The following is a 23,986-nucleotide window of genomic DNA, read 5'->3' on the forward strand; positions in this document are numbered from 1 at the left end:
TTAAAAACGATGGGCTTGATTAACTAAGACAAATGGCATCCCTTATCCAAGGTAACACGCCTTATCAGAGTATCACAGCGAGCGCTACGAACGTATGCCTGCTAAATGGCAATGACGAGAGCTCCTCGTCCTGCCCTAAGCCCCTGCGGGTTCGTAGCACTCGCTATGCTACTCTGATTAGGCGTGTTATATCTAATAGGGCGTGTTAACTCGGAAAAGGCATGCTATTTGTCTTAGTGAATCAAGCCCTATGTGTGTTGTTATTATTTAGTATTTGTATAGCGCCGACCTCTTCTGCAGCGCTGTACAGAGTATATGGTCTTGTCGCTAACTGTCCCTTAGTGGGGCTCACAATCTAATCCCTACCATTGTCATATGTCTCTGTATATATCGTGTAGTGTATTTATCGCAGTCTAGAGCCAATTTTGGGGGTATGTTTTAAAAGTTTAAATGACAACTGTACCATTAAAAAACCGTAGAAGAAATCGTACGTCCATTGTAGTCTAGGGCCAATTAACTTATCTGTATGTTTTTGGGTTGTGAGACAAAACCCACGTACACATGGTGTGAACATACAAACTTCATGCAGATAGTGGCCTGGCTGGGATTTGAACCAGGGACCCAATGCTGCAAGGTGAGAATGCTGTCCACTAAGCCACCATGCTGCCAATATATGCAAATATAGTGATAACTGCACAAGGCTAGTGAATGCTAGGGTCTGATATTGGTTTCAACAGCACGTGCATAATAAAGTAATATCCAGTTCAGTCTGTCAGACTGCTACAAGAGCAAAACCTGAAAACTTGATTTCTCATCCTGCTAAACTGGCTACAAACTTTAATATCTTTACCTCACCAGTATAATAATCATCCCAAAGAGAACAGAAGTCAGATCCAAACCAGACAAACAGATGAGGGAAGCACTCTTGCTTGGCAATATCCTCTGTAATAATCCCCCTGTGTCTCTGCGTGTGTGCGTGTTTTGCGCTATTGCGCATGTGCCGCACTGACTGCCTTGAGACAGGGAGCAGGAGAAGCCAGGCGGATGAGCTCCTCTGGCGTAATTTGGAGAGGAAATCAGGAGGAGGTGAGAGAACAGCAGGAGAAATGGTCTAAAACCAGTAACCAAGATCATCAAAGATCTGTTACGACAGGATCAATATTTCAAGAGCTTTTTGTTTTTGGCACACTATTTTGCAGGAAATTTAGAATGTTGCTACACAAGTAATTGTAAGAGGAGGCATTTCTTGGAAGAGTCTTGACAATAAGGCCAAGGGCATTGACGGACATTTCAATATGTCTCTAGATTTAGCTTTAATCTGAGGAAATTCCAACTCAAAAGAAAACAAAAACAATACGCAATGTGAACCAGGAACTAAAAGCTAGAGGAAAAAAACAACAATATATAGATCTTGTAGTTGTGATAATTGATAAAGTTATTGCCAAAGTAATCAGAGCTGAGCTGAACTGTGAACAGGGCCGGTTTAAGCAACAATGGGGCCACAGGGCAAAATAAACCTGGGGGGCCCCCCCAACAGATACCCCGGAGCAAAAATCGACATTAAGGGACCTTTTTTGCAGCTGGTATAGTCAGGGTTTGAAGCCCCAATCGGTCGGAGCTCCACATTCTGGCTACCCCAGCCTGCATGGGGGACAAGGGGTTAAAAAGTTTCAGGAGGGGGGACCCCACATAATTAAAAAAAAAAAAAATTCCCACACTCTAAACATAAAAAAAAAAAATTGGGAAAATAGGAAAAAAATGCCAGGGATCTTCATACAGCCATATTGCGGCTGTATAGCGATCCCTGGCTAAAGCGCTGTGGCTGCGTATGGACCCCCCTGAAACCCCGTCAGGAAATGTATTGCTCTTTTGATACATGTAAAATTGTACTACCGTTAGGTACTAAAAGTGACATTTACCGCATTTAAAAGTATACTTTTTTCCTACGAAACTTTAAAATCGATTTTCTCAAACTATAAGGTGTTTTTGAAAAATAGTTTTTTCCTCTTATACCCAATGATCTCCTTAAAGAGGAGCTGTTAGGTATAGGGTCTCAGAGAAAATAAACACATATATCAGTAGCTAAAGATTGGCTGTACTTACATTACATATGCATTTCACTGTCCACGTTTGGATTTCACAGAATTTGTATATAGTATATGCAGAGAATGATGCTCCTGACAGCTCATGGCAGGTTCCATGTTTGTGAAGCCAAATGTGTCCTCATGTCCTGCCTGCTTCTGATCACAGAACAGCTCATACTGAATAACACTAGTTTGCAGTGAATATTAATGAGCCATGTGGCTAGGAACAATAGCGGACTCCTACAGTGTACGCTGCCCCGAGATTTATCTGTGCTGTGGCTGGACTGAGTTTTAGAAGCTGCTGAAACTTGATCCCGTCTTCTCCTTAGCAGCCGAGGGGAGGGCCCCAGAATGCTTTGCAGTATGTTATGCGGCTTGCGTCCTGAAGTCTGTAAGCTGTGCTGATAAGCACACATCAAAGTTAAGAGCGATCTTTATCTTCAGTAATGTCTTTTTGGCTTCCTTCTAAACTGTTTAACACAGGAGACTAGAGGTTTAAATTAGCTTCTGCAGCCTGACAGTTACTCTTTAACATATCCTGCAAATGTAGCGTTTCTAGAATTTAAGGTGGATTTGCTATTAACCATTAAAGCCGGTTGGTTTTTAAATGTGTATTTTTTTTTTTCCTTTGAAACTTTAAAATCGATTTTCTCAAAAACTATAAGGTCGATTTGAATTTTTTTTTCCTCTTGTAGCCACTGGGGGCCCCTACAAGCTCTGGGGCAGCTGCCTCCTTTGCCTCTATGGTAGCGCCGGCCCTGACTGTGAAAATGACCAGGGTAGGAGAGTGGTTAAAGAAGTTAGGCCAGGGCCATTTCTTGGACAGGGTAACTGCCCTGGCCGCAGACCAGCAAGTAGAAGGGGGGCGCAGGCAGAAGGACATAACCGCTAAGGAGCTGGTGACATGCGGTGCAGCCAAATGGAAGAAGAAGATTACCAGTGTGATCACCTTCCTTGACTCCTCCTGGGCTGCCTGTGTCAGACGTGTAGTCATCATCACGTCACCACCGCGTGATGACACCTGATGTCCTGTAGCGGTACTGCAGGCTGAAAGTGCAGGGCGCCCATGGAGGAGTCGGCTTTCCGGGCTCTCTTTGCCGGTGTTTTCTTTTGGTCCCAGCTTCCTCCTGGATGAGAGGCTGGTCACTAGTAAGTAGGCAGATCTACTTGAGACTGTGGCTGTGTGACTGTGCCTAAAGAGTAAGGGTTCGTGAGTCCACGGGGTGGGGGGAAGGGGGCATGATTTTTACACCCTCGTCCTTGGTGCAATCTAGCCTAGAAACTGCCCTGAGTTAGGCTTATGTGACACTTTTTTATGAGAACATAACGTTGCATTATTCTACTCCCTGAGCACAAATGCGGTTAAGTGGATTAAGATGGGAACTAATAAAATTCAATAATGGAACGAGATTGGGATGCTCCATTTGGAGACATTAGTGTTGGCCATGGGAAGGGGAATACAATTTCTCTTGTGTGGCTCTTTCTAGATTTGCAGCCATACCATTGTATTTTCTTATTTACACTGTAATTAGTATTAGTATAACGTACACTTATAAACCTGTCTCCCAACTCCTAGTTCACTTTATAATTACACGATCTGCCTTCGGCCCAAATTAATGTACTGTTTGTAAAAATCACGCTTCCGCCTGCTGATCATGGCAGTTACAGCTGGAAGCCAGCAACCTTGCATAATGTAATATCCAGTTCAGTCTGTACCTGCATGCTGCTGTTTTCAGACTGCATAACAGAATATCAGTGCTACAAATGAAGCCTTCTGTCCTGTACTTGTAGATTAAATAAGAGATCAGCTCTATCATAGTAACACAACATAGTGACCGATAAGGCTTCCAGGGGAAAACAAAAGTAAACCTATTAACCCTTTCATGCACTATAAGAGTTTGTGCTTAGAACTTATAGGTGTGGCCAGTCTATTGCAGATGGCAAATTTTAACTGTAATTCAGATCTTAAGTGTCCTTAAACTCATTACTTTGTTGGGGAACTGAATAAACCTAAAATTGCTAGGACACATCATTTAACTGGTATTAAAATCTACTTTTTAAAGATTAAACTGTTTAGGATTATAACTATTGATACAGTTGTTTATCTCATCTGTTTATTCTCAATTTAGGTTCACTTTAAGCATGATTAGCTACATAGTTAGATGAAATGGTACATTAATAAATGTAAGTTAGGTATGTACAACATAGCAGAAATGGAATGAAAGAGAATAAAGTTTGCCTCTGGTTTGCTTCTAAAATGTTTTCTGTTCATTGGATATCATATCTGTTCAAAGGGAATTTCTGTAGTCTCATAAAGGGAGTGCAAAGCATTATGGGAATATATAGCTAAACTGCAGAATTTCACTTGTTACCTAAAGCTGCTTCTTCACTGATAGTTTATGTATTTATTGCAGGATAAACACTTCCATAGCACCACTGTTCTTTGCGGATCAGTACCTTCAGATGTCCACATCACTTCCTTCCCATTACTTGTATGGTTTAGGAGAACATCTTACTGCCATCAACATTAACACCAGCTGGACTCAGCTCACATTTTGGAACAGAGACGTTACACCTTTGGTAAGAGAAGCAAGATGCTTTGCTGACCGCAATTCAAGATTAAAAGGAGTCCTTTTTCCTCCTTCATAGGTTTGTCCTGTAATCCAGTGATTTATTTCAGCTCAGTGCTAGTTTGGAAGCCTCAAATATAAAAATGTGTCCTAAATGAACGTGGGCATGGCTTAGCCATCACGTTTTCTCCCTCCTGCATGGAATATAAGTGGGTGTGGCCTGGGAGGGAGTGTTCAGACAACAAGAATGAGGGAGGGAACTTAGTAGTCATCAAGAGAAAGTGTCTAACTGGTGGGTTATGTGACCACAGACTGTAGAGCTTTCTTGCTTGCAAATTTTATGCTGCTTAGAATAAGGCCAAATATACAATAAGTGAATTTGATTGCTTTCAGGCCAATTGCACGGTCAGTAATCCTTCATTATCAATACGCAAAAGTCTAGGGGTCAATTCACACTAGGTCCTCTGTCGTATCTTTTCAGAGAGCAGTGAACCAATGGCAATGTAGAATGGACCTTTCCTACTTGCATGATTTTTCTACATGAATGCATTTCCATACCTCCGATTCATGGCACGTTTCTGCACCATTGGCTGTCAGAACGTCGGCTATGCTACCCGCTTCGGCATGAACTGTACAAGTGTGACCCAACCCTAATCGTCTGGTTGCAAGTCTTAATGCTTAATTTTCTTCTGTCTGTGTCATGCAGCATAATGTAAATGCAGTTTTGGAAAGTTAAACCCTTTAGAAAAATGACCTGTTCTGTTCTCAGTGGTTCCATGCTTCACAATTTCAGAAATATGAACTATATTGATTTATATGTGGCAACTTCTCTTCCTCATTATGAACTGTAAGTTGGAACAGAGGCGCCATTACAAATTATAAAATGTATTAAAGAGACTCCGTAACAAAAATTGCATCCTGTTTTTTATCATCCTACAAGTTCCAAAAGCTATTCTAATGTGTTCTGGCTTACTGCAGCACTTTCTACTATCACCATCTCTGTAATAAATCAACTTATCTCTCTCTTGTCAGACTTGTCAGGCCTGTGTCTGGAAGGCTGCCAAGTTCTTCAGTGTTGTGGTTCTGCTATGAACTCCCCCATCCAGGCCCCTCTCTGCACACTGCCTGTGTGATATTTAGATTAGTGCAGCTTCTCTCTGTTCTATTATCTTTTACAAGCTGGATAAATCCTCCTCTGAGCTGGCTGGGCTTTCACATACTGAGGAATTACATACAGGCACAGCTGTCTGCACTCTGCAGGAAGAAATAGCCTGATACTTCAGTGGAAGATAGCTGCAGGGGGAAAGAAACACACAAATAATCTCTTGAGATTCAAAAGGATGGCTGTATACAGCCTGCTTGTGTATGGATGTATTTTCTATGTGTGGACATACCGTACATCAATCTACTTCCTGTTTTGGTGGCCATTTTGTTTGTTTATAAACAAACTTTTTAAAACTGTTTTTAACCACTTTTAATGCGGCGAGGAGCGGCGAAATTGTGACAGAGGGTAATAGATGTCCCCTAACGCACTGGTATGTTTACTTTTGTGTGATTTTAACAATACAGATTCTCTTTAAAACCGTTTTAAAAGAAGTAGTGATAGACTTACCTCCCCAAAGTAGACAGAACTCTGTTGATTATTGTCAACCAGGCCCGGTCCGCCCATGATGCCAAGTGAGGCGACCTCCTCTGGCAGCAGGTCTGGGGACGGCACCAGGCAGGAACAGGAAGTGAAGAGAGTGCCTGGCTAACCTATACTGGAGGCAACGGTACCTAGCTACCAATACTGGGGGAACCCATACCTGCCTACCTACTTATACTGAGGGTGTTTTTTGGGGGGCTCACCACAGCTATAATGTGCCCTGCAAATTGTCAGGTGCTGTGCGATCATTCCACCTCAGGCAGCAAAAAGTCTAGAACTGGCCCTATTGTCAACAAGTAGCTTTATTCATATACTCCAGTGGAGTATATGAATAAAGCTACTTGTTGACAATTAACAGAATTGTGTCTACTTTGGGGAGGCAAGTCCACCACTACCTCCTCTCTTAAGTGGTTTTTAATACATTTTATACTTGTACTGGCGCCTCTGTTCCACCTTCCAGTTCATATTATAGTCCACCCTTGACCTCATCGATCTCTATTACCCAACACCTGCAACCTAACGTACTACACCATTGCGGGCTCTGGGTTTCATTTTTGTGTCTCGTGTACAAGCGTCTCTTCCTCGGGAGTACATATTATTCTGGCGGTGTTCAGTTCGGCGGAGGGAGAGACAAATAATGGCTCTCCCTGCTGCTGCTAAACTCTGAGGCGGCGTTAAATACTATTCCCTCTCTGAGTCATCGCAACTCAGAGGGTGATGTAATTCGGGGTCTGGCAGCCGCCAGAACCCTGAATTACTGATACAGTATTCCATGGAGAAAGTCGGCACACCTTTTGAATGCTTTGGGTGCTTGACAAAATGGCATAGGCAGTGCCAAAAGCACAGTACAGGTAGCAAGGATTGTTCGCACACGCTTTATTGTGCCAGTTTCCACAATCAAGTCCAACAATTGTTTCAGGGGCCACGCAGGGTCCCCCTTTATCAAGGCATGTGCCTTGATAAAGGGGAACCCTGCGTGGCCCCTGAAACAATTGTTGGACTTGATTGTGGAAATTGGCACAATGAAGCGTGTGCTATAAAGAGTGGTGTGCTTTAACCACCCTGGCGTTCTATTAAGATCGCCAGGGCAGCTGCATGAGGGTTTTTTTTAAATAAAAAAAAAAATATTTCATGCAGCCAACTGAAAGTTGGCTGCATGAAAGCCCACTAGATGGCGCTCCGGAGGCGTTCTTCTGATCGCCTCCGGCGCCCGGAATAAACAAGGAAGGCCGCAATGAGCGGCCTTCCTTGTTTTGCTTAGATCGTCGCCATAGCGACGAGCGGAGTGACGTCATGGACGTCAGCCGACGTCCTGACGTCTGCCGCCTCCGATCCAGCCCTTAGCGCTGGCCGGAACTATTTGTTCCGGCTGCGCAGGGCTCAGGCGGCTGGGGGGGACCCTCTTTCGCCGCTGCTCGCGGCGGATCGCCGCAGAGCGGCGGCGATCGGGCAGCACGCGCGGCTGGCAAAGTGCCGGCTGCGTGTGCTGCTCTTTATTTCATGTAAATCGGCCCAGCAGGGCCTGAGCGGCACCCTCTGGCGGTAATGGACGAGCTGAGCTCGTCCATACCGCTAAGGTGGTTAAAGAGGTTCTGTGGAGGCTTTAAAAAACAAAAATGGACCCTTACCCGGGGCTTCTATCAGCCCATTACAGCTGTCATGTCCCGCGCCGTCCTCCTCCGATCCTCCGTTCCCCGCCACCAGTCTATTATTTGTCTAAATAGACAAATAGCACTCGCTCCCGTGCGCGTCAACGGGAACTTACTTAGTATATGAAGTTTTCTTGTACTGCGCCTGCGCTGTAAGCTCCCGTTGATGCGCAGCCGCAGTTGGGTCAGATGCTGAATTAGACCTTGGACCGGCGGTGGGTAACGGGTGGATCGTAGAGGATGACAGCTGCAGGGGCCAATAGAAGCCCCAGGTAAGTGTCTGTTTTTTTTCTTGGGGGGGGGGGGGTTATCCTCACACAACCCCTTTAAGGTTCCAATATGGGCTAGTAATCTTTTTTTAGTATTAAAGCATCATTATTAGAATGATGGTGGACACACAGACAGAAGCATGTCAGAGTGTCAGACCTTGAAATGTATCTTTGTCAAATCGTAAAGGGTGCTTTTGGTGTTCTTAGCATTTGTTATTTTTGATGCTATGTAGTATTTATGTGAGGGGGATAAAAAATACAACTATACCTTATTATCTTCAGTTGCCTTTGTATGTATGTGTACCTGAACATCGACAATCCTATGAATAAGACATAGGTTCATTTAAGTTAAGATACTGGGAGGCAAACCCATCTATTTTCACTAATAACTAGGTATAAGGCACACCTGTCTAATACTTATATAAGAAGCCATCAATTATTATACAACTTTACTGTCTGGAAACTTTATCAGAGAATGTGCAGTTTATGCTGCAATGAGACGGCAGACTTTAATAGGGAAGGGAGGGGGGGGGGGGGGAGGGAGGAGAGGAGAAAAGCCAGCAGCTTAAAATTGAGAGAAGTAAAAAAAATAAAATATGTCTTTAATTTTTGCTTATGCCTAACTGTTGGAATGGATATTGCTCTGTTCGTATCTCAAGTCACGACTTAATTCTAACACTTCTTGGCTAAGTTCTACAGCCAAAAACTGATATCTTGCCGCTGTGTGTAGCTATTTTACAAAGTCATCTAGTAGACCTAGTAGAGGTTCTTCTATCTCCCAGCTGTTTCCTCCTTTTGTTGGTACTTCTGATGAAGTTAGGATTGATCTGCAGAAATCCAGGTAAGATGTCCAGGAGGACCAAGCAGAAACACAATGAAACTCATAACAGGCTACGATATTAGTTAGCGATCGTGCTCCTTGCTAAATTATAAATGGTTTTAAATCTAGCTGCTGTTTTTTTATTTGGGTTAATAAAAAAGAAAACATTAACGTCCCTTTTTTTTCCCCTCTTGTTTTACCACAATATGCATTATAATAAAAATTTAATCATTCTCATAGACTAATCTGTTGCCATGACTTTTTTTTTTCTAGAAAGATACAAATCTCTATGGGTCTCATCCTTTCTACTTGAGCATGGAAAAAGGGGGTTCTGCTCACGGCGTTTTTCTGCTGAACAGCAATGCAATGGGTTAGTATTACATTTACATTTTGTCAAATAGATCATCGGGGGGAGGGGGTCTGCATGGCTGATATTGTGGTTACAGACTACCCAGCAAGCTCATGGTGAACCAGAACTCATTGGAGTGTGTAAGGGACTCCAATGGACCAAAAAGCCCTCTTACTAAAATGCCATGAAAACAAACGTTTGCTTTCTCAAAACAGAAAGTATGTACAATAATTCAGGTTATTGTGGTGAAACCCCTTCCACTCTGTGATGTCATGACATTTCCCTGTCTGTGAGCCTTGTTGCATTGTGGGAAATAACAGCTTCTTCCAACTGCCAAGTAACCAGTATCTCCCTCTGTGCATATCTATAAAAAAACAAAAAAAACTTTTAGCCCATAATATTGTTAGTGGGTGTGGTTATAGATAATGGCAGTTGGTGCTGTCCTTTTTTTTTTTTTTTTTTGTCTGCCAGAAATAAAGATGACGTGCAGACTCATTGTGGATCAAACATGAACAAATTACATGGTGAATATCAATCATTTCTTGATCTCTCTTCAATTTTTTTACTTCTTGCATTGCAATGTATTGATTCCCCCCCCCCCCCCCCCTCTATTTTTCGGGAAATTTCCACTTTAAATTCTTGCTGTTGAGTTTCTTTCAAAATGCTACTTGCCTGCTTGTACCGGTATGTGATTTTTCTTTGCCTCCAATACAGAATATTATCAGCAATTTTAAATGACAAATTATAAATATCCTTTTATGGTGATGCACCTCTATATAAAGTCAACTCAAAAGATTAAACATAATTCGCGTACAAATGTCCATTTAAGACTCAAGTGGCATATGGTGAATCCCACTATTCCAGTGCTTTCCTGATTCTATCACCGTAAAACGTGGGTAGCCTTCCACTGGTGGCAACCTCCACCTCATCACTCACATGGGGCACTCATCGTTGAACTTAAAATTAGTTTTAAAACATGGCAGGCTGGGTATTGCGCTAATTTCAAATGACCTCTTTAAAGTTCACCCGAGGTGACATGTGACATAAGATAAACATGTGTATGTACAGAATACAATACAACTTCTGAGAGCAGAGGGAGATAGGAAAAGGTCGATAGTTCATGTATTTTCATTCAGGGAAACTTAATAGACTGCCATTGAGCAGAGACAACAAAATAGTTCATCTACTTTGTAAATGTTTTAAATATAAAATAAAACTATGGGATATCTTAAAGGACATTTTAGGAGTAGGAGGATAAATATACGGTAATTGGTTATCTCATGAGTTTATTTCCACCTCTGGTTCACTTTAAATCTATTTTCAGAAAAGTTAAGATGTTAACTGTATCAGATTGTGACTATAAGGTGAATGTTACTTATACCATACCTAGAGTAGCTATTTATTACCTTGACTAGTTTGCAAATGTTGGAGTTTACAAAACTCAATGATTGTTAAACAATATGGACACCAAAATGCTAAACTATGAGTTTACAGACAGTTTCTTACAGTACATAAATTGTGTAACGAAGCCTGGGCTTAAACATTGAAAAACATTCATAACATTAGAACATTCAATAATTTATTTTTTATTTTTTTATTGTTGTTAAGCAAGAGTGTTAGCTTGTTTTGCAATGTTTACTTATCACAGCCAGTTTCTTTTTATTTGTCTGTAGATGTACTGCTGCAGCCAGCTCCATCCTTAACTTGGAGATCCACTGGAGGAATACTGGATTTTTTTGTCTTTTTGGGCCCGGAACCAAAGTCTGTCATTCGCCAGTATCAGGAAGTCATTGGTATAATTGTGCAAACAGATATTTCCTGTCTGCTTCCCTATTATGTGTGTATGTACAGTCATGGACAAGTTTTGAGAAGTTTGCTGCTTCAGAGCCCTTTTCCACCTGCAGTCGATAGCGTTCACGCTGAACGCTAGCGATTGCTGAATCGCAAAACCGGCGATTCCCCGACGTTGTGCGGCCGCGATTTTGCTATGCTATGCACTGCATAGCAAAATCGCGGCAAATATCGCTCCGCCGCGCGTTCGCGTTCCTGACAAAAACGAATCGCGGTAGTGGAAATGACCTACCGCGATTCCTATGTTAAAAAGCAAACCGTAGCGATTGTAAAATCGCTAGCGGTTTGCGTTTTTGCGATTCAGCCAGCGCAAACGCGCTGGTGGAAAAGGGCCCTCAGTGTTCATAAGTTTTCAAAGGCTTTTATTGACAATTACATCAAGTTTTTATACAAAAATTCAATATTTGCTAGGTTGGCCCTTCTTTTTCAAGCCCGCTGCAATTCCCTGTGCATGCTGGTAATCAACTTTTTGGCCAAATCCTGACTGATGGCACCACATTCTTTCATTATCAACAATACTTGGGCCCATATGCAATTAATTTTTTCTCTTGAGTTGTGTCTTAGGAGAACATTTTTCATCTTCTATTTAGAGTAACTTTTTAGCACTTTGCAATTGAGAAAGTACCAAAAAGTAGGTGGGAAAGTACTGGCAAAAGCATTTTCTTGCTTGTTAGTGTTTTTAAAAAGTATGTTATTGAAAAGGTTTGAAAATATCACTTAGGAGAAAATTTGGGAGAAACAATTAATTGCATATGTATGCAATGTCCATACAGCGCTCACAACCCAGTCACAGGAAAAAACACTCAATATTATTCAAATAAGTCCAGACAGAACAAGTCCCAGTATCTTCAGCAATACACTTCACTCTATGGGCCTGATTCACAAAGCGGTGCAAAGTGTTTGCACGCCTGTGAAAAGCCCTTTATCACGCCTAAACTCAGTTTAGGCGTGATAAAATGAAACTTGCGCGAAATTCCGCAATCGCCCGGCGCACGGTGCAGTTCGCGCGATGCGCCCATTAAACCCTATGTGCGCTGCGCGCGGAATTGCGCAAAGAGCAAAAGCGGTGCTAACTCAGCAGTGCACGGCTTATCACGCCTAAAGTCTTTTAGGTGTGATAACTGAGTTATCACCGCTTTGTGAATCAGGCCCTATGACTGTAGTATACACTCTCACCAGCGTTTAGTGGCTGATGTATCAAAGATCAGCAGTAAGCGCTTTTCAAATCAATTTTCCTCTTGTCGTCTTCCCTCCTCCTCCATTGACACTCGGAAAAAACAATAAAATGCCAATCATAGCATAATCAAGTTTAAGATAGGATCTCCTGTACCCGTCGCCAGATATGTGCACAGTGGTAAGTAGATAAAATGCGAGTTCACCAGATGGCGTGGCTGATTTATACCATAAATCAGCAATCAGGCTTTAGTCGGTTATATTCTATTATCAGGCTTCCGTCTTGCTTCACTTGTTCCTGAAAGTGAAGAAGTGTGAAATGACATAGCATAAATCTGTATGGATCTTAGAATCCTCTATTGTTCTATGAGTGCAAAAGTGTGTGTGCACCCCTGCACCAGCCACTGTGCACACCGTGCCACAACTCTGTCACAACCAGCTATGTCCAGTGTCTCTGCACTCCTTCACCGAGCTCTCGACTACATATACGAGATAGAAAAAATGCAGGCTCATCAAATAGTTATGCTGACCAATCAAGGACCAGCAATCCACGCTTGAATGCAGATATAGCAGCTTTGCAATGAGCAGCCTGGAAATGTGCCTGGAAGAATTCCGCTTTGTAGAGAAATCTCTCAGAGCATACTTGTAGTCCAGAAAACAGGCCAGTGTTTGGGAAAATAACGGATAAGTCCAGCAAGCTGTCCACTCTGTAATCACAGCTCAGGAGGCAACACACATCCACCTTACAGCACACCTGCTGCACTGCAATTAATTGCATATAGACCTTGGAGTTTGTCAGAATTTGTGGGTTTTTGTTTGTCCACCCGGCTCTTGAGGATTTGCCATAATTTCTCTTTTGGATTAAGGGCTTAGAAGTTTACTGGTCATTGACTCAAAATGTCAGCATTTTGTTCCCCGAGCCACTTAGTTATCATTTTGGCCTCATAGCACGGTGCTCCAACATGCTGGAAAATGCATCGTTTTTCACCGAAAATTTGTGAGTAAGCCCACTCGCTTGGATGAGAAGCAGCCCCACACATGAATGGTATCGGGATGCTTTACTATTGCAATGAGGCAGGACTGGTGGTAGTAGTTACCTTTTTATTCTACGGATAATCATTTTAACAGGTGCCCCACACATTTGGAAAAAGGTTTCATCAGAGAATGTGGCTTTACCCCAGTCCTCGGGAGTCCAATCTCTGTACTTTTTGGAGAATATCCGCCTGTCCCTGATGATGTTTTTCTCAAAGAGAAGAGGCTTTTTGTTGCCCTTGACACCAGGCCATCCTTCAAAAAGCCTGCCTCACTGTGTGTGCAGATGCGCTTTCACATGCCTGCTGCCATTCCTGAGCAAGCTCTGCACTGGTGACGCTCCGATCCTGCAGCTGAATTATCTTTAGGAGATGGTCCAGGCACTTGCTGGACTTTTTGATGCCTTTTTCACAACAATTGAACCTGTTTCCTTGCAGTTCTTAATGATTTCAATAAATGGTTGATTTAGGTATGATCTTAGTAGCAACAATAGCCTGTGAGGCCCTTTTTTTATGCCACGCGGTGATGACTGCACATGTTTCCTTGCAGTTAACTATGGTAAACAGAGGAAGAGCAATGATTTCAAAAGCATCACCCTCCTTTTAAAGGATCCAGTGTACTATTATACAGTGGGATGCAAAAGTTTGGGCAACCTTGTTAATCAGCATGATTTTCCTCTATAAATTGCTGGTGGTTACGATACAAAATGTCAGTTAAATATATCACATAGGAGACACACACAGTGATATTTGAGAAATGAAATGAAGTTTATTGGATTTACAGAAAGTGTGCAATAATTGTTTAAAATTGGGCAGGTGCATAAATTTGGGCACGGTTGTCATTTTATTGATTCCAAAACCTTTATAACTAATTACTGGAACTCACTTTGGCTTGGTAAGCTCAGTGACCCCTGACCTACATACACAGGTTAATCCAATTATGAGAGAGTATTTAAGGGGGTCAATTGTAAGTTTCCCTCCTCTTTTACGTTTCTGTGAAGAGTAGCAACATGGGGGGGGGGGTCTCAAAACCAGGGGCAAACGCAGGATTTTTAAGGGGGGGGGGGATTCCTGAAATGTCCAGAAGCACTTATGTCCCGAGTACTTCCGAAGACAGGTGGCCCCATACTGCCCATGCACAAAAGTGCGCAGGCGTATTACGGAGCTTCCTATCTTTGGAAGTACTCAAGGACCCGAACATTTCTGAGGGCTTCTGGAAGCAGCGAATTTAAACGGGGACAGCACTGGAACAACTTCCCGTGAGAGGAACGGGAGATGGACTTAGTTTGAACTATTCAGAGGAATATGCCACATAGTGTCAGATAGCGCAAGCGATAGCCATATGATGCAGGGATATATGCATCTGCGGAAGATGTCAGCGTTATATAAATACTAAATAATAATAATATTAGCATCTGTAAATAAGCTACATATCAATTCAGAGGATAGAAACAAATTTCAAGTCTCACAAACTAATTCCAGTACAAGGGTACATATATTGTCAGTATATAGATCAGTACATCAGTTCCAAGGCTTGAAAAGGGACAAAAGAATTTGGCACCCAAAGACCTGTTCCTCTGTAAAAGGAACAGCAAGTACCCTGTTTTTACAAAACTTTCAAAGTGATACAAAGGGCTCATTCACACTAAGCAACGTATGCATGAACGCAACTTCATACATGTATTGCAATGTGCTAAATCGCATAGGTTGGCAGCTTCCATTCTATTAAAAAGAAAATGCATGACAATGCATACGTCGTGTGCGATGATGTTCCAGACTAAGTTACAACGCAGCACACAGGAACGCAAACTGTAGTGTGAATGGTAACATGAAAGTCTATAGACTTTCCTGCTACCTGCATTGCAGGCATTATGTATGGTCCTGTCTGTCATGGCTCACCGCACATAGTGTGAATGAGCCCTAAAGCAATACCAACTGCCATCTAAATAGTATCTTCAGCAATGAATAGACAAACAAACCCTTGCAGTTATGCTGGGCCTTTTAACACCTAACTTACAACACAGCATAGAAAGCAAACATATCTCCACATATAATGTTCATCTCAGAAGACACACTTTTTTCAAAAATGGGGGCAAAAAGTCCCTGCTTCTTATGGCCTGAATGCAACATAACGTGTCCCCCCCCCCCCCCCCCACATTGCGACACGTATGTGCATGCCCGATCACAATGCGAACCACATACCTGCTTGTCCCTGTGTGTCCCCTTCCGTCCCTCTCCTGACAGTACAAGCCACATACCTGTAGTGGTCTTCTTCCAGGGCAGGCATCGGGCAGGCTGCGGCTTCCTACGGCAAGCCGGAGGAGAGAGGCTCCTGACATGGCCTATGCAGATTGGTACGCAGCCCTGTCAGTCACGGCTGCGCTTAGTGACTGGCTTAGTAAATTAGCGAGCTCAATGATTGGCCCAATGACTGCACAGTGGTCCCGCCCGAGAGACCTTCAGAGCCAGTCACTTAGCGGCAGCCGTGACTGACGGGGCTGCACACCAATCTGCAACAGCCATGTCAGGAGTCTCTCTACCCCGAGTTGCTGTGGGATTCCTTCTTGTTGAAGTAGCAGCCTGTCCGATGTCGCCCTGGCAGAGGACCACTGCAGGTATGCGGCTTGTACTGTCAGGAGAGAGACAGAAGGGGACACGGAGGGACAAACAAGGAAATGAGGACAGAAGATGACACAGGAAGGAGGGACAGAGGAGGACATGGGGGACACTATGTACTAGGGTGACATGAGGTACAAGGGGACCTAATAATTGAGGGAGAAGCTCCACAAGACGCCCCTGCACCATGGACCCACCAGATTTAGTATATATTTTTTCCCTGATTTTTGTCCTCTAAATCTGGGTGCCTCTTATGGTCCAGTACGTCTTATGGCCTGAAAAATATGATATTCTCCCTCCAAGTTTTATCAATCCCTCCTGTCAACTTACCTTCATCTACCCAACCAACAAACATATTAATCCTGCTCTAATGAGCTCTAGCGCCCAAATTCCAGATGCTAAGATTACACTGTGTGCTCTATAGCCTCAGCTACTGCAGCCTTGGTGGGGGAGGGGGCACTTACATTAAATACAACATGTTCTGCATCAGCAGCTCTGACTATTAGTACTGAAATCTGTTTTATGTCCTCTGTACAGGACTTCCCTTTATGCCACCATTCTGGGGGCTGGGATTTCACATCTGTCGCTGGGGATACTCAACAACTGCCATAACCCGGGAGGTTGTGAAAAACATGCACAATGCTGATATGCCCTTGGTAAGTGTATAGATAAGTCATTTTTATTGTTCATTATAGCATTTTCTGCGATTGCAAAATTACCAGTAGGCCCCCCTAAGGCTGCATCATCAAGCCAATTATGCAGCAGGGTTGTTAGTTGGCGACGGGGTACGGCTATTAAATAGACAAACTCCAGAACTACTGGGGGAGGGGGGGGTGGCAATCAGTGCCGGAGTATAGCTGCACCCTGGAACAGTTGTGGTGCGTGTATAACTGCGTAATGACATCTGCTATGTGTATGGCCGAATACTGTTACCGCCTGTGACGGAGTGGTAGTGGTGCAAGGCTCTGGTATAGTCTATGTGTAGGTGGGGGGGGGGGGTAGTGTTAGGTGTAGGTAGATTTGTGTTCGGTATAAGTAGGTAGAGGTTAGAGTTAGGCGTAGGTAGGTGGGGGCGAGCACTGTAATCACATCACAGGAGATTTGGGCACAGCCGGCGCCACCATATTCCGTAATAGGAATTACGGCTATAGCGGCGCACACTGAGTAACTTCAGCGCCGTCAGAAGACGGAGCAGAAGTTACATTTTAAAACACTAATTCGGCCTCCAGCAATAGCTGGAAGACTAATTTATATCATTCCCCACCATCCATGTGGACCTTGAGGGGGAATAGTAATTAACGTCGCTGGGAACTTGTGCTGCAGCAGGATCAGCCATACCGGCTGTATCCTGCGACCAAGTCTCCAGCGGCGATTACATATGTACGCGGTGTGGGGGGGGGGGGGGGGGGGGGGGTTAGTGTTAAAGGGTGGGGGGGTTAGCATTACAAAGTATTGACAATGATAACGTCCAAATTACAACGCGCTGCTTTTAAATAGACATGGCTGCATTTAGTCAGAAGTGACCCCTTGAATAGGCAACAGTAACGATAATGCAAATGTTCGTGACCGTAAATTAAATGTACATTTGGTTGCAAAGCATCATGAATGATTCCTGATTTGTAAAGTTTGGTACTTGGACAGGAGCAGATCAGCTGCAATAGAAAATAATCAGGCGGTTATTAGTGGAACTTGCACAGAGTAAAACACCAGGCAGATTTCGGCAGCATGGTGGCGTAGTGGTTAGCGCTCCTGCCTGGCAGCGCTAGATTCCCAGTTCGAATCCCAGCCAGTTTAACAGCTGCAAGGAAATTATATGTTCTCCCCGTGTCTGCGTGGGCACTCCGGTTTCCCCCCACATCCCCAAAACATACATACATACGTTGATTGGCTTCCCCCTTAATTGGCCCTAGACTGTGATACACACACTACACAGTACATACATAGACATATGACTATGGTAGGTATTAGATTGTGACCCCTCTGAGGGAGAGTTAAGCAGCCCATACACTCAGCCGATTTTCTGGCCGACCGATCGATCCCGATCAATCGATCGATCAATCGATTGCAAATCGGTTGGCCAATCGACCGATCGACGGCCGATTTCGATCGATTTCGATGGATTTCCATCGAACTTGCAGGGTGGAAAATTTAGGTCGATCTGATGAGATTGCTTATCAGTTTGCATTGGCCTTAATGGAAATCTGATGGCAAAAAAATGCCATCAGATCGAATTTCAATAGATTTCAAACTGAAATCTATTGGAATTCTATCCTGGTAAAAAAATGTTCTAAAAACGCATCAGATCATCAGATGCATTTCTTATCTATCTGCTGCCAATCTGACGAGTGTATGGGCACCTTTAAGGCTCATACACACGTCTGACAGAAGGCAACGACTGGTCCGTCGGCACCTCCCGCAGCGTGTGTACAGTCTGTCGGCGGACTGATAAGGCTGTTTTCAACAGCCTTATCAGTCCGCCAGCCTTATCAGTCCGCCGACAGACTGTACACACGCTGTACTGTCTGCTGAAAACCCGCTCAGCGGGAGGTGCCGACGGACCCATCGTTGCCTTCCATCAGACGTGGGTACAAGCCTTTGGTGACAAGACACTATACGCTGTACAGCGCTGATATATATATATATATATATATATATATATATATATATATATATATATATATATATATATATATATATATATATATATATATATATATATATATATATATAAATACTTATTTGCAAAGACACAATTATTAAGCATGCCAAACAGTAGTCGGGAACCTAGTTTATATGTATACTTCTCCACCTCGTTTCCACCCCATTCCTTAACCACTTCACCACTGAGGGGTTTTACCCCCTGAGCACCAGAGCAATTTTCACCTTTCAGCGCTCCTTCCATTCATTCGTCTATAACTTTATTATTACTTATCACAATGAAATGCACTATATTTTGTTTTTTCCGCCACCAATTAGGCTTTCTTTAGGTGGGATATTATGCCAAAAATTATTTAATTCTAAATGTGTTTTAATGGGAAAATAGGAAAAATGTGGGAAAAAATAATTATTTTTCAGTTTTCGGCCATTATAGTTTTTAAATAATGCATGCTACTGTAATTAAAACCCATGAAATTTATTTGCCCTTTTGTCCTGGTTATAAAACCATTTAAATTATGTCCCTATCACAATGTTTGGCGCCAATATTTTATTTGGAAATAAAGGTGCATTTTTTTTCAGTTTTGCGTCCATCCCTAATTACAAGCCCATAGTTTATAAAGTAACAGTGTTGTACCCTCCTGACATAAATATTTAAAAAGTTCAGTCCCTAAGGTAACTATTTATGTATGTTTTTTTAATTGAACATTTTTTAATTTTTTTTTTCATTACAAAAAAAAAAAAAATGGGGAGTGTGGGAGGTAATGAGTTAATTTTTTGTCTATAACTAATTCATTTGTGTTTGAAAATTTTTAGGGTGTAGTTTTACTATTTGGCCACAAGATGGCAACAGTTACTTTTTGTCTAATGCGACCTCCAAGCGTCCTTCCGGAGGCTGGACACGTGAGTTTTTGTTCACAATGATCGCGCTGCCCATCGGAGAGCAGCGGATCATTGCGGGGCTTAGATCAACGAACGGGAATGGATTTTCCCGTTCATTGATCTCCGGGCGAGCGGGCGGCGGCGTGTTTACTAGCGGCGGGCGGCGTGTTTACGAGCGGGAGCGCGGGCAGCGGCGAAAGTGCGCAAAGTACGGATTTCTCCGTCCCTGGGGGTTAAAGGATGGAAAAAGGGACGGAGAAATTCGTACGGGCGGGGGTAGAGTGGTTAAGCTCACAAGAACAGGGCTTTCTCACCCTTTTCTGCCTCGGAATGTTATTCATTTAATAGCTTGCACTCTGTTATACATTTAATTCATCATGTTACATCTGCTATTGTAATCACCAGTTCCTGATTTTTGTATCAGTGTCCATACTTCATGTATATCATTGTCTGTATCATTATGTATCCATTGTTTGTTTTCCTACTTTGTACAGCGCCACGGAATATGTTGGTGCTTTATAAATAAATAATAATAATAGTTACATAGTTATTTGGGTTGCAAAAAGACATACGTCCATAAAGTTCAACCAGAAAACAAAGTACAACACCAACCCGCCCCCTCACATATGCCTGTTGATCCAGAGAAAGGCGAAAAACCCTTACAAGGCATGGTCCAATTAGTTCCAAAAGTGAAAAACAATTCCTTTCAGACTCTACTTTGTAGGTTTCATTGTTCTATATTTTTTCTGTTTGCATGATAAATCCAGGATGTACAGTGGAATGATATTGATTACATGGATGCATACCGTGACTTCACATATGATCAGAAGCGATTTGGGGATTATGCAGAGATGGTGAAAGGATTCCATGAACAAGGCCTTAAATACATCATGATTGTGGTAAGGAATACGGAGCTCAGCAGAAGACTAAAGATACCCATACACTGGTCAATTTCTGCCATCGATATACAGCCAATTTGACCGCTCTGATCGAATCGGCTAGAAATTGATGCAGCAGGCAGCATGATTGATCGACCAATCCATTTCTGACTGATTTTGTTTGATTTAGTTGGTCGATATGGATGGAAAATCTAGGTCGATTGCTGGTGGCAGATTGTTGACCGTAGCGTGGCATTGGATCGAATAGTGCAGCAATGCTTTTCGATGGAGTTTCAATAGATTTCATACTGAAATCTATTGGAAATCTGTTCCTAGTGTGTGGCACACATCAGACCTGACAGGCATCTGACAGAAATCTATCTGATGGTCGAATCTGCTGCAAATCTATAAGTGTATGGGTACCTTGAGCTGGGTTTATATGTGTAGTAAATGATATTTTGTGAACCCTTTTAATAAGTGAACGCTGTTTTGTTTTTTTAGGACCCGGCTATCAGCAGTTCAAGCGCTCCTGGAACTTATCCACCCTATGACGATGGATTAAAAAGAGGCGTGTTCATAAGAAATGAATCTGGTCAGCCTCTTGTGGGCAAGGTACTCTACAGTTCACTACAGATATGCAATACATTGTGTAGTCCTATGGTGGCCATACATCTAGTGATGATGGGCAGATTCGTTCAAGAGATAAATCTCTCTCTTATCGAATCTGATAAGAGAGAATCTGTCAGTCGCCCATACACCACAGGCCGATTCTCGAACAATTTCATGCTGAAATCTCTTAGAAATCGTCCTTGTGCGCTGCATACATCCGCATCTCTGCCCCGACGCTGTCCCCTCTAATGATAATGTCCTCCCGGGGCCCAGGTGCAGCTATAAATTTCCTTTCCGCAGCCTTCGCTAGTCTCCGGGCGCACTCTGCTCATCATACACGCGTGCCACATGGTTGCCTAGTAACATGGCCGTGTGTATGACGTTTGACGTCATACTTGCGCCCTTTGCTAGGAAACCACGTGGGGCGTGTGTATGCACAGCAGAATGCGCCTTGAGCCTGCGGGACAAGCAGTGGAGGTCGGACAGGCATACATTGCACTTCGGCTTTGGCGGGTGGGGGAGATGGCGCCAGGGGCTTCGTCGCGTTCGTTGATTGTCAAAGTGCATGCCAGTCCCGCCGCGCACCCGATTGAGCAAGTCGGCCCAACATCTTGCAGCATGCACATTTGCCTATGCGACCAATGTCGGGGCTGAAATTGGCCGTATTGTCGGTTGGGCATGTACTTGGCGGCGCCGATTTTCACCCAATTTCATTATATTAATCAAATCGAATGGTCGATCGGCCGCCAAGTCGCCTGATGTATGGCCACCTTAAAGGTAGCCATACATCTAGCGATGTATGTGCAGATTCAAGCAAGAGACAAATCTCTCATCGATTCTGATAAGAGAGAGATCTGTCAGCTGCCCATACACCACAGGCTTATCCGGAATTGGCCTTCTGACGCCACATCCGCTGCCTCGCCGCCCTGACTCTGTGCCGCCCCTAATGAGCAATGTGCCCCATGTAAATTATATATTACCTGTCCGTGGCCTGGTTAGTACACACTCACAATCGATGTTGCCCCACGGGGATTGGGACCCGAGCCCTCAGGTGACACTGCAGGGGCTGAGCAGACGTGTCTCTCGCTTCACAAGTGAGCAATGTGTTCTGCTGTATGTGGAAGACAGAGCGGCGTAGGGGTCTACATGTGTACGGCAGTCCCTGATTGCCCCCCCCCCCCAAGCAGTCGGGGGGGGGGGGGCATCGGCGGCTGCCGTACACAGGCTGGATTCTCTGCAGAAGTGGTTATCGGTTGCCTCGGCCACGTTTCATCATGTGTACAGGCCTTTACAGTGAGGAAAAGAAGTATTTGATCCCCTGCTGATTTTGCTTGTATGCTCTCAGGGCTTAAGGCTCATACACATGTACCAACAATCTGTCCAACTATATTCTAAATTTGGGCTGCTGGAAGATAAGTTGGGTGTTTGTACGGCTGGCAAACAACCAGACAACCAACTGATAACAGGTTGTTTGCCAGATCCAACCGCTGGCTCAATCTGCCCAACTATCATGCAGGTTGGAATGTGTGTACAAGTCTTTTTAACAACTTTGTTGTTTTTGAGTGCGGACATGTTGACCGACGCGTGTATGAACCATTAGAAGTGGTGCTATATTTTTTCTCCTTCTTTATAACAGTTTGTTGATAACCCTGAGGCTCCTTGCACAATGCAAATCAGTTTTGCGATTCCGTTTCTGATTTGTAATTCCGATTTTCTCTGAATGCAGTCAACAGGAAAATGGAGCAAAAAACGCAGCATGCAGTAACAATTAAAAATCGTATGTAAAAAACGATTAAAAATCGGAATCGCATGCAGTGTGCGGGGAGCCTTAAGGTGGCCACGAACAGTCAATTTCTAGCAAAAATCGTTCGTGATCATAAATTCTGATGAGATTGGTTGTAAACAATCTCCATTGATGGGCACAATCAGTTATGGACGATTATAAAAATAGTCTTAGGACTGGATTTTGGTCAAACCAAAATAACCAAAATTTGGATTTTCTAGTTGGCTGTGAAAAGAAGCAAAGATTGGTTCGTTGATGGTGTAGTGAACAATTTTGCTTCCAATCAGAATGATCTGATCGCTCGAACGATTTTTTGCTAGAAATTGGATCGTTAGTGGCCACCGTAACCCTGTGACTCATTTTTTTTTCTCCTGTAACCAATATGCAGGTCTGGCCAGGTCTCACGGTGTTTCCGGACTTCACAAACCCTGAAACGTTCAGCTGGTGGTATGACATGTTGAAGGATTTTCACAACAAGGTTTCGTTTGATGGAATGTGGATCGTAAGTACGATATTCGTGACCATTACATTTCAAGCCAGCGATAACCCCAAGAAGCTGGTGAAACACCTTTTTTATTTTAAAAATTTTTTTTCTTAAAAACCAAGCAATACATTTAGCTCATCTATACACAGAAGATTGAAGTGAAAAAAAGTATGATGTAATGATTTGTATGTGTAGTATGGATCATTAATAGAACATTAGTAGCAAAGAAAATAGTCTCATATTTTAAATTTTTTATATATATATATATATATATATATATATATATATATATATATATATATATATATATATATATATATATATATATATATATATATATATATATATAAATTTTTTTTTTTTTTTTTTAGAACATTGCATAATTCTGTCATATTTGCAATTACACGCCACACTCTGTATTTTAAACTGTAAAACAAGCAGAGCTAATTACCCTTTCAATATCCCTGCAGTAAAAAATCTAAATCTGTCTCTGTTTCTTTGATGTATAAGTGCTCCAGAAAACAGCACCCTAGTTAGGTCGGAGAGCTCAGAGAAGCTCTTTTGCATAGATAACTGAAGTTTCTTAACTCTTCCTGCACTGGCAACAATATGAGACTCACATCTGCGCTACTTATGTT

The 23,986-nt window shown here is 42.9% G+C and overlaps 1 protein-coding gene across 1 annotated transcript in view; it reads left to right on the forward strand.

Moving 5' to 3' along the window:
* LOC137542003 (lysosomal alpha-glucosidase-like) overlaps window positions 1-23,986 on the forward strand; it is an 84,018-nt gene that overhangs the window by 27,293 nt on the left and 32,739 nt on the right. The window contains exons 4-10 of the mRNA XM_068263594.1: window positions 4,499-4,664; window positions 9,311-9,407; window positions 11,060-11,179; window positions 16,595-16,713; window positions 20,362-20,493; window positions 20,974-21,084; window positions 23,253-23,366. Coding sequence (XP_068119695.1) covers window positions 4,499-4,664; window positions 9,311-9,407; window positions 11,060-11,179; window positions 16,595-16,713; window positions 20,362-20,493; window positions 20,974-21,084; window positions 23,253-23,366 — 859 coding nt within the window. The remainder of the gene's footprint in view (window positions 1-4,498; window positions 4,665-9,310; window positions 9,408-11,059; window positions 11,180-16,594; window positions 16,714-20,361; window positions 20,494-20,973; window positions 21,085-23,252; window positions 23,367-23,986) is intronic.

The sequence above is a fragment of the Hyperolius riggenbachi genome, chromosome 12 (assembly GCF_040937935.1).
Source record: "Hyperolius riggenbachi isolate aHypRig1 chromosome 12, aHypRig1.pri, whole genome shotgun sequence".
Taxonomy (NCBI): Eukaryota; Metazoa; Chordata; class Amphibia; order Anura; family Hyperoliidae; genus Hyperolius; species Hyperolius riggenbachi.